Below are 11092 nucleotides of genomic sequence, written 5' to 3'. Positions count from 1 at the left end.
ACAGAATAAAGAGGAGCAGAAAGAGGAAACACTGAAAACCACAAAGGTTTAAGACTTTCAGTATCACACTAATGAGGAAGTGGACACATAGATGACAAATGGATGTTCATATCTAAAACAGTGGTCAGCAAGTGGCGGCCCGCTGGCATCAGTATTTGGCCCCACAGATGAATTCAAAAATCTTTATTCTGAAAAAACATATTTGACCACAAAGTGACAAATGTTTGGTGATTGCACAAGAATGAATTATCAAGAATATTAACTATGAAACGGGAGAATATTATTGTCTGATGAAAATTATTGAAAGATGAAAACATTTTTTAAACCGATGCATTTACTACATTTGGTTTTTTTGTACAAGTTTAGATTAAACTGCAAAAAATGCCTCTAAAAAACAAGAAAATAAATAATCACAATTAGGGGAAAATGACTTGTTTCAAACTAAATGATCTGTAAATAAGTCCCAAAACTGGTGTGGTTCGATAAATACACTGAATTCAAGTCCATTTCCAGTCAAAACCAGTTTTCATTTTGTGCAGTGACAGAGATTTGATGTTTAAGGCTGCGCTTCCTCGCTGACGTCTGATGTAAAAGAAAGAAAGTGAAGATGAATAAAGAGCTGAGAGCAGAGTGAAGATAACGTGGATTCAATTTCCCTCACAGTTTCACAACAAAATAGAATGTTCAAGAAAGTTGCAACCACCACGGTTTGGGATTAGTTTGGGATTTTTATTTCCTTTTAACTTTTTGTTTTGAAAATGAGTTTTCATTTGTTTTAAGAGCGGGTTTGTCTAGTTCTTATTAGTGTTTATTTTTAGTAAATGTTTAGTTTTAGTCTTTATTTTTAGTAAATGCTTAGTTTTAGTCTTTATTTTTAGTAAATGCTTAGTTTTAGTCTTTATTTTTAGTAAATGCTTAGTTTTAGTCTTTATTTTAGTCTTTATTTTTAGTAAATGCTTAGTTTTAGTCTTTATTTTTAGTAAATGTTTAGTTTTGGTCTTTATTTTTAGTAAATGCTTAGTTTTAGTATTTGGCAGGTGCAAGATTCACAAAGGTGATAATAATAAGTATCAGTTGTCAAATACAATCTTTCAAAAATAAAGACACTTATTATTTCATAAATTATTATTTATGAAATAAGTTTTAGTTTAGTTTCATAAAAACACAACTCAGCTTCAGTTAGTTATCTGTTTATTTTAACTCTAGTTTTTATTTTAGTTCTGGTTATTTCGTTAGTTTTCGTTCACTATAATGAGCTTGAATAGAATAAAATAGAACGAGATAAAAATGGAAAATAAAAGAACAAAATAGAACATTACGAGTTTAGTGGATTCTGACGACAACTTTATCTCAAGTAGAAAAGAAAGAGTTAAACTCTCTCACACACACACACACACAGGCTGACAGGTTGTGGTCTGTAATTTATGGAATTTCACAGTGAATGGAGACGAGAGGGGGAGACGACGAGAGGACGAGGTTTGTGGTTCTTTGTTGTGTTTTTATCAGCGAGCAGCACTGACAGGAAACACACACACACACACACACACACACACTCGTAATGGCCTTATTTTTGATTATATATATACATATATATTTGAATTAAAAACCTTTACTGAGTGATAATAACAACAAACCAGTCTTTGTATAAAGTACTTTAAAGTCATACCTTTAGAGTCAACGTACAAGTGTGTGAGCAGAAAATGACTTTAGTAGAAGTTGAAGTCACTTAATTATTAAAAGACTTCAGTAAAAGTCTTAACGTTTATGACATTTACTGAAGTATTAAAAGTTATTATTTTGATATAAATGTGAGGAGTTAGGATTGAGCCATGGTGGCTCAGTGGTAGGGTGTGATGTCTTTTCACTGGAAGGTTGTGGGTTCAATTCCTGGCTCGGCTCGTCTCCTTGAGCAAAGACACTTAAACCCATGTTGCAGTGTGTGAATGAGTGAATAAAGATGTGTGAGTATGTAAATGAGTGAATAGAGATGTGTGAATATGTGAATGAGTGAATAAAGATGTGTGATTGAGAGAAAACTGTCGTATAAAGCAGATCATCAACATTAGAAAGGTTCTATATAAATACAGACCATAATACCAACTCTTCTTCTGATTTTATTTGGTAGTAACAAAGTATATAATAATGTAAAGATCCAGCATAATCTGGTGTAATCCGTGCAGCGTCTAATCTTTGCGTCTCACTTTCTCGACCTCAGCAAAGGCCAAAAGGGGAACTTCAGGAGCAGTCGGTTGATATTTAAACTGCACGCGGAGATAAATGCACTTCTCAAAAACAAGCCTGTGTTTATTTGAACAGGAGGGGCAGTGTGTGCGTGTGCGCCCGTGTGTGTGCGTGTGTGTGTGCGCGCGTGCGTGCGTGAACATTAACCTTTACCATCGCAGCCACTTGAAGTGCATGACTCGGTTTAATTCATTGATAAAAGGGAATTCTTTACAAAAAAAAACAGTTTATAACAATAACAATTTGTTGGTTTATTAATATTATTTAAATATTGTTAAAAATATGCTGATGATTGTTGAGAAAATATTGTTTCCTTGACATGATTTATGTTGGTTTTAATGGCATAGTCCCAGTTGACTATGGCAACAATAATAGAACAATAATCTTAAGATAGAAAAGTGAAGTAAATAAATGAAGAAGAACATGAATGTAACTGTGATGATGGTGGACGATAAACAATAATAAATAAAAGGACAGAGTTTTGTTGTTTTCTTGATTTGAGACAGTTTATGTTGCTTTGTGAAGAATGAAAATGTTTTTCATTGAATATTTTAGCCATTTTTGAGTTTTTATCACTTTTTTTCAACTACAAATGAAATAAACTTTCATAAAAGGGAAAAGATCAATTCAAGTCTCAATCGAGGGTTTAATGAGTTATTGACGATGCATTGATTTGTTCAAAGTTAAAGAGCTTCACGAGTGTCTCTCGTATCTTTTATGCAAATTTCTATCACTGACAAACAATTAACAGCCACATTAACTTAAAGTAAAATGAGCGTGTGAGCAGCGGCGAGCGCCGTGTGTGTGTCTGTGTGTGTGTGTGTGTGTGAGTGTGTGAGTCTGGCCTGGTTTATGCAAATTCCTTGGTCAAGGTGTAGAATCGGTGGTTTACCCCTGGTGTCGAGTGTTGTTTGTAGAGTGTGATCGTCCAGGACGAGGACGACGCTCACACGTCTATCATCTCATCTGTTCGTCCAAAAAAAAGAAGAAGTGCGTGTGAAGTGAACATATTTAAATTCTTGGACACACACACACACACACACACACACACGTATATATGTGTCCCTGTCCTAAACCTGCAGAGGTGCGCTCACCTGTTAGCTCTGAACATGGCCTCAGCAGAGGGAAACACTCAGGTTTATAAGATGGTGAGTTTTCCACAACAACGACCATATTGTTGTTATTATCATTATCGTTATTATTGTTATTATTATTATTAGTGTTTGACTGACGCTTCTCTGCCCGTGTCTGTGCATTCTAGACATCACTGGACACCGATATCAACCAACACTTCCAGGACGCCATCGATGTGATTCAACACCATTCAAATAATTCTTATTATGACTCAGGTACTGGAGAATAAAAGCAATTATTCTTTCTTTCACACAAACATTTCTTCTTCTATAGTTCCATTCAAAGTGAACTTTGATTTCTTGTCAGAATTCAAACATCAGACACAAATAAAACAACAGAAAAAGACCAACTATTTAACAGCTGAACTAATGAGTTAAAGCTTTAGTTTGAATCACCTTCATTTATTCAGGTGTTTTCCATTTTTCAGACAATGTTCCAGTGTGTTCCGTGTGTGAGTGACAGCACAGGAGGACAACTCACTAACTTTAGTTTGAATTAACTTCATTTATTCAGCTGTTTCTTTTTTTCAGTCGACTTAAAGTTAGTGACTTACACGAACGTAAACTTGGAACTCGATAAAGTTCCTTCAAACTGAAGTAAGCTCACTGACTGAAGTTGACTGAACATTTTCAGTCGTTCACGTTGAATGAAGACGTGAATTTTTATTCCCAGTAAAGTGTAAACTATACTTAGATAACATATGTCACCTGTGTTCCCCTCAGAGTTCCCGCACTATGAAACTCTGGGAGCTCAGCACTCGTCTCTGCAGTGTCACATCTCCTGCTGCCCGGTCACTCCTCCGCCCGACGCTCCAGCCGCCGCGTACGACTGGAGCGACACGGCCGTGAGTCCACGGACGATCACTGTCAGAGCTGTTGTCGTTGTGACGTGTGTGTGATTGTGTGTCTCTGTGAGCAGCAGGCGTGGCCTCAGGTCATCCCTGACGTCTCCCTGGGTCACTCCATACCAACTGAATCTCCTCACTTCTACTCCATCGTTCCACCACAGAGGAGCAGCAAAGGTAACCAGAGGCTCAAGACGTTTTTTATTTCTGCTTCTTGTTGGTTAGTCGAGTTGCCGGTTTGATTCCCCACCAGGTCAAGAAGGGGCTGCTGCTGCTGCTGCTGCTGCTTAGTGGCTGCTCACTGCTAATCATGCAAGGAAGGTTTCTCATAATCCAGAGAGAGAGAGAATAAATAAATAAACTTTATACAAATATAAAAGGCAAAATAAGAACGTTCAATATTGAAAAGTGTGAAGTCATGTTGTTTAAAACACAACCACACAGCAACAGAGAAGATATCAAACGTACAGTCAATAAAAACACAAGTAAAAGAGTCAAATGTTGAAACCTACAGAAGTGTCCGGGTTGATTATTCTTTTTATCCTGAACTGTAATTCCCATTCATTTGTGATTTCTTCTGTAGAGTTGTTTCAACAATCAGGGAGATGAAGTGAGAGCACAACACAAACAAAGCTTTTCTCTTTTTCTTTTTTACAAAGAAAGTTGGTTTGAGGTCAGTCACACGATGATTCAGTGACTAACTCTGTGATATACATGCGAACGTGTTTATTCGTCACGTTTCCCTGCATGGACAGTAACGTTGTGATCCTCCCCTCAGGTCGAAAGAAGCTCAGACTCTACGAATACCTCCATGAAGCTCTGAATGACCCCAACATGGGCGACTCCATCCAGTGGACGGACAGCGGCAGCGGCACCTTTCACTTCATCTCCAAGAACAAGGAGAAGCTGGCCGAGTGCTGGGGCCAGAGAAAAGGAAACCGCAAGACCATGACCTACCAGAAGATGGCGAGGGCGCTGAGGAACTACAGCCGCACGGGCGAGATCATCAAAGTGCGACGCAAACTCACCTACCAGTTCAACCCGGACATCCTGCACAAGCTGGGCTCCACGCAGGTGTCCCTGCACCTCCCCTGCCACGCTGCACAGGAGGAGGTCCTCACCCAGCAGAACCACAACCACAACCACAACCACAACGAGAACCACAACCAGAACCAGAACCAGGCCGAGCAGAACTACTTCAGCAGCTCTGCAGCGGGCGACTGGCACAGCTGGTACGGACACTACCAACTGCACGAGGACTACGACCTGGCCGCCAGCTTCACCTCACACAGCACAAGCAAACTCTGAGAAGAATTCAACAACATTTCAATCACTGGGACACTTTAACACTGTGACACACACACACACACACACACACACACACACACACACACACACACACAGACACACACACACACACACACACACAGACACACACACACACACACACACACACACACACACACACACACACACACACACACACACACACACACACACAGACACACACACACACACAGACACGCACACACACAGACAGACACACGCACACGCATACACACACACACACGCACAGACACACACACACACAGACACACACAGACACACACACACACACACACAGACACACACACACACACACACACACGCACACACACACACACACACACGACACACCTGCACAGACACACACACACACACACACACACACACACACACACACAGACACAGACACACACAGACACACACAGACACAGACACACACACACAGACAGACACAGACACACACACGCACACACACACACACAGACACACACAGACACACACAGAGACACACACACACACACAGAGACACACATGCACACACACACACACACAGAGACACACACACACAGCACACACACACACACACACACACACACACACACACACACAGACACACACAGACACACAGACACACACACACAGACACAGACACACAGACACAGACACAGACACACACACGCACAGACACACAGACACACACACACACACAGACACAGACACACACACACACACACACACACACACACACGCCACACACACAGACACAGAGACACACACACGCACAGACACAGACACACACACAGACACACACAGACAGACACAGACACACACAGACAGACACAGACACACACAGACACACACACAGACAGACACAGACACACAGACACACACACAGCTGCACCGTTCTACACATTTAACGGTTTGTCCAGTGTTTGTTAATACTCACACTACACGGCAGTTTCTTTTAAGGGTTTAAATGAAAACAACAAACGTTTCTAATGAAGCAAAAGCGTTGAAAAACCTAATGATGTCTTGTTTTATGTTGCATTATTGTCATAATGTTCATTTATATGTAACATAATAAATAAATCATCTATTGCATTTCCTCCTGACTGTGGATGTTTTTGTGTAATTTGTTGAAATATTTTCAAATCTGACCAATAAATCCCGATGCTTTGACATGTGCTTTGTTGTAAATAAAACACAATTATATCAATAACAAAAAAACCTTGTCACTTTCACGGCTGCGGTGAAATATTACAACAGGCAGAGCTCAGAGCGTGAAGTGAAGACACATCCTGAGAGGAAAAATATGGCAGCAAGTGTGTTTTTCCTGAAGAGAGCGCCGAGCGCCTCCAGGCCGCCTCTTATCTGCCTCAGCGGGGAGGATGTGGTCAGCGCTGGGCTGACTGGGTCGCTGCTGTTTGGGACGGTGGTCATTGTTCGTGTGAGAGGTAAGAAAATGTGCCGCGCTGCCGTGTATAATAAGAGTCACACAGGCAGAGTTTGTCAACTTCTACCAAACTGCAGGGACCTGATCTCTGATGGTAAAGAGCCGACTTGACTGCCAGCAGCTTCTTCATCAGCAGACACTGACGCTGTGTTCTTTCAACCCCTTCTCTTCTCAGGAGACTCAGTCTGATTTTGAGGTGATCTTAGAGTTCCTGGAGGAATACTACAGACACAACGCCACAGGAAACGGTAAGAGGAGACACTCTCTCATCAGGAAAGACGTTTTCTTCTTTGACAAACCTTTTGGTTTTGACTTCTTTTCTGCAGAGGATAAAGAGTTTGGCCGTGCGCCTGTGGAGGAGGAGGAGGAGGAGGGCGAGGAGGAGGCGTGTGACCAGCGCTGGACGTGCTACGATCCACCGGTGAGACTGACGGCGTTGATGTCAGGGAGCGACGGCGATTTTAACGTATCTGTTTTACTATAAACACATCGGACATTTTAAATCTGAGGTGACATAGGGGAAGTTTGACAGCCAGCTCTATTTACACTGTGTGTGTGTGTGTGTGTGTGTGCTCTCGTGCTCTCATGCTCTCATGCTCTCATGCTCTCATGCTCTCGTGCTCTCGTGCTCTCATGCGCTCATGCTCTCATGCTCTCATGCTCTGCATCTCAGCCGCTCCCGGCACACGAAGCCTCAACAACCTTCTGCCAAAGCCCGGCAGCAGCGGTGTCTGAGCATGGGTCAGTGCCAAACTCTGCATCAAGCAGACAAACCAGCAAACACCGGGCCACAGCAACAGGGAGTGGTGAGTTCTCCTTTTTCTGGTCACTACATGCTGTTATTACCCCGGTCGCTAATAGCCCGAGGGAAACAACACCAAGAGAGCAAATAAGAGACCTTCCCTTTATGGTAAAAACACAATGGAGGCGTGCGCGGCTGGAGCTCAGGAGCTGTTTTTACATATCTATCAGATAACAACAACATTTACGGCTTCAGCGCCTCCATGAGATAAAAAAGCATCTCAGCAGTCCAGAGATTTTCGGGGAATGGCTGCATTTGAGGAAATGATTAACTGTAACTGCTTCATCGTCATGAATAACACGCTCTGCTGCAGGGAGGAAGGTGCGACTCTTTCACTTTCTCTTTGAGATGCTGGAGGATCCAAACATGGCCCACTGTGTGTCCTGGGTCCCGGCAGCCACCGGCGTGTTCCGCTTCTCCTCCAGCAACAAGGACCAGGTGGCGGCGCTGTGGGGCCAGAGGAAAGGCAACAAGAGGCCCATGACCTATCAGAAGATGTCGCGGGCGCTCAGGAACTACGCCCGCTCAGGAGAGATCTTCAAGGTCAAGAAGAAACTCACCTACCAGTTCAGCCAGGACACTCTTCTGTCACTGCAGCGCTGTCATCATCTCATCTGACCCTCTCTGACTGCTACGGGTTAGGGTTAGGGCTAATCCTAACCCTAATCCTTAGCTACAGGTGTAAATATGACTAAATAAATACAGTAGGTACCGTTAGTAACAACAATTTATATTTGTACAAATCATCCTGTCCTGATATTCACCAGCACAGATTAACTAGCAACAGATTAACCAGCAACAGATTCACCAGCACAGATTAACTAGCAACAGATTAACCAGCAACTGATTCACCAGCACAGATTAACCAGCAACAGATTCACAGATTCACCAGCAACATATTAACCAGCACAGATTCACCAGCAACATATTAACCAGCACAGATTAACCAGCCACAGATTCACCAACACAGATTAACTAGCAACAGATTAACCAGCAAAAGATTAATCAGAACAGATTCACCAGCAACAGATTCACCAGCAAATATTAACCAGCAACAGATTCACCAGCAAATATTAACCAGCCACAGATTAACCAGCAACAGATTAACCAGCCACAGATTAACCAGCACAGATTCACCAGCAACAGATTAACCAGCACAGATTAATGAAGTGAATGAAGAGAGAGGGGTTTTTGTTGTGATGAACTGCTGAACTTGGTTGTGTTGTTCTTTTCTTTGTTGAGTGTGTTTAAATGTGTAGATATTTTATATAGAAACACAAAAACTAACAAACTAACTGAAACTGAGACTTGTGTGTTTATAGTTTTTGTCTTTTTGTAAATTAATTTCATACATGATCATGTTTTCTCTGTGTGTTGAAAGAAATGTTCAAAGATTGTACTTTGATTCATAATCAAATGTTTTTCTTTACTTTCTGTGTGACAAATAAAGAAGATTATGTGAGGAGTCTTTAGTCTTTCACACTAACTGTGTGACGCACGTTCAGGTCTTCAGGTCTTCAGGTCTTCAGGTTCAGGTCTTAGTCATATTTGATTCAGAGACGGTCGTTCATGTGTCCAGATACATCTTTAAAACGTTTTTATGACCTTTTTGAATCTTGCACCTGACAAATTCTCTGTATTACAAAAAAACTCAAACTAATAAAATTGAAACTAAAAACTAAGCATTTACAAAAAATAAAAACTAATTAAAACTACGTTATTTTCAAACTAAACTATTCTAAGTTGTTTTCTTTGTTTTCTGAGACACCAGATGGCGTCAGTGTCGTCCCTGTCAAGTGTTTTTTTTTAGCCCCACCCCCCCGAGGCCTGACCTCATGGCTAAACCGCCTCAGTGATGTGAACTCTCTGCTGTCCCGGGCAGAACTAAATGGTTTTGTGGTCTTTGTAGTGGACCCGCGTGATACTTCCTTAATCCTAGTATTTACTGCTGGAGCCCGCTCTAAAGTTATAAACGGGCGGACTGAGCTGCAGGTGTCTGGTTACCAGGAAAGGCCACATACACATGAAAAGCACACACTCACAGGTTCCTGCAGTAAACTGCGTGCAGGGTCTTGGATTATACGAGTATTTACAGAGTCAGGGATCTCCCCGCGCGCTGTGGTTGTCGTGAACAGCGATGGATGAGTCGGACATCGGGGAAAAAGACTGGAAATAGAGCTGTTCTGCTGGGTTGTCTGCAGAATGAACCGTGCATGTTTTAAATTCACTTCCACATTGAGATCATTAACACTTGCTGCACTTCAGGGTTCAGTTAGTTTTGACTCTTTAACACCGAGGCTTTCTGAAAACTGAGAAACTTGCAATCAAGACAGAAGATGCACGTTAACACGGGCGTGTGGTCATTGCGGTAATTTCACTCATATCAGGGTCTTAGTTGGACACAGTTTCCATTCTTTGTCCTGTTTTTGGACAAAAACTCAAAGAAACGTTACTTTTTGAGGCTTTAGTGTTGTTGCTGCTTGTTTATCCAGCATCGTTCAGCCTCTGTGTTTAGACTTCGCTGCATTAGGCCCAAAAGAAGCAAATTCAAAGACAACACACAATGAAAGCGGCGTTTCATGTCAGATACACACGTCAAATGTCAAGGTTTATGGGAGCTTCTAAGTATAGGCCACAAAAGCAGCAGCCAGGCATCTCCCCTGCTGTTCTTGGATTAAACTGATATCTGGCATCTGGCTTCAGAGCAACGCGTGTCATCTCAGTCTCTTCTTTTTGGAAAGAAATCCAAAGATTCTCTGAGCATGTCGTATAAATCACCTGACCATAACACGGGATTGTCGGAAAGTATTACATCAGCCTGTGAGACCTGTGACAATGACGACACCTCGTCCTTTTGGACGTCCACGTCCACTCGCTCCTCACCTACTTCTGAAGTGCGACAACAAACAATAATCACAATAATAACTAGTACCGCGCGCGGTTCTGAACGGGTTCGAGCCGACCCGCGCGAGTCGCCGTGTGCCACGGCTCCCCGCGCGCCTCGCGCTCTCACCCGTTCATTCACCGCGCGCGGTACTAGTTATTTTCAGTACTAGTTATTTTCAGCGGCGTCCCCGCACATGTCGATCCAAATTTCGGGGGGGATCGGCAACGTATGGCAAAGTTATAGGGCACTTCCTGTTTAAAATGGCCGACTTCCTGTTCGGTCAAATGCGCGTCCGTAAACGTGTTCAGGGAAGTTCCCTTGTCTTACATATGAAGTTTTGTGCAGATCGGACAATCTTAGAGTTGACTTCCTGTTTCGGGCATTCCACTTCCTGTTGGGAGGTCA

General features: G+C 42.3%; 2 protein-coding genes across 3 annotated transcripts; both read left to right on the top strand.

Moving 5' to 3' along the window:
* Window positions 1-3336: 3336 nt before the first annotated feature.
* spic (Spi-C transcription factor (Spi-1/PU.1 related)) lies at window positions 3337-5605 on the top strand. Of its 2 annotated transcripts, none has more exons than XM_044020101.1 (5): window positions 3337-3389; window positions 3503-3590; window positions 4098-4219; window positions 4297-4396; window positions 4998-5605. In XM_044020101.1, the coding sequence occupies exons 1-5, from the start codon at window positions 3351-3353 to the stop codon at window positions 5525-5527; spliced, it is 879 nt and encodes a 292-aa protein (XP_043876036.1). In that variant the 5' UTR covers window positions 3337-3350; the 3' UTR covers window positions 5528-5605. The 2 variants fall into 2 exon arrangements, with proteins under 2 accessions (XP_043876036.1, XP_043876035.1); XM_044020100.1 differs by having other exon boundaries at window positions 4294-4396.
* Window positions 5606-7005: 1400 nt separating this feature from the next.
* spi2 (Spi-2 proto-oncogene) lies at window positions 7006-8678 on the top strand. Its single transcript, XM_044020110.1, has 5 exons — window positions 7006-7092; window positions 7174-7246; window positions 7325-7419; window positions 7672-7804; window positions 8114-8678. The coding sequence occupies exons 1-5, from the start codon at window positions 7090-7092 to the stop codon at window positions 8416-8418; spliced, it is 609 nt and encodes a 202-aa protein (XP_043876045.1). The 5' UTR covers window positions 7006-7089; the 3' UTR covers window positions 8419-8678.
* Window positions 8679-11092: the final 2414 nt, after the last annotated feature.

The sequence above is a fragment of the Solea senegalensis genome, linkage group LG3 (assembly GCF_019176455.1).
Source record: "Solea senegalensis isolate Sse05_10M linkage group LG3, IFAPA_SoseM_1, whole genome shotgun sequence".
NCBI lineage: Eukaryota > Metazoa > Chordata > Actinopteri > Pleuronectiformes > Soleidae > Solea > Solea senegalensis.
This window is presented reverse-complemented; position numbering and strand designations above follow the sequence as displayed.

Coding starts and splice junctions, on each gene's coding strand:
- spic (XM_044020100.1), top strand. CDS start 3,351: ATGGCCTCAGCAGAGGGAAACACTCAGGTTTATAAGATG. Junction 3,591..4,097: donor TAATTCTTATTATGACTCAG/GTACTGGAGAAT, acceptor TGTTCCCCTCAG/AGTTCCCGCACTATGAAACT. Junction 4,397..4,997: donor ACCACAGAGGAGCAGCAAAG/GTAACCAGAGGC, acceptor TCCTCCCCTCAG/GTCGAAAGAAGCTCAGACTC.
- spi2 (XM_044020110.1), top strand. Junction 7,247..7,324: donor ACACAACGCCACAGGAAACG/GTAAGAGGAGAC, acceptor TCTTTTCTGCAG/AGGATAAAGAGTTTGGCCGT. Junction 7,420..7,671: donor GGACGTGCTACGATCCACCG/GTGAGACTGACG, acceptor TCTGCATCTCAG/CCGCTCCCGGCACACGAAGC.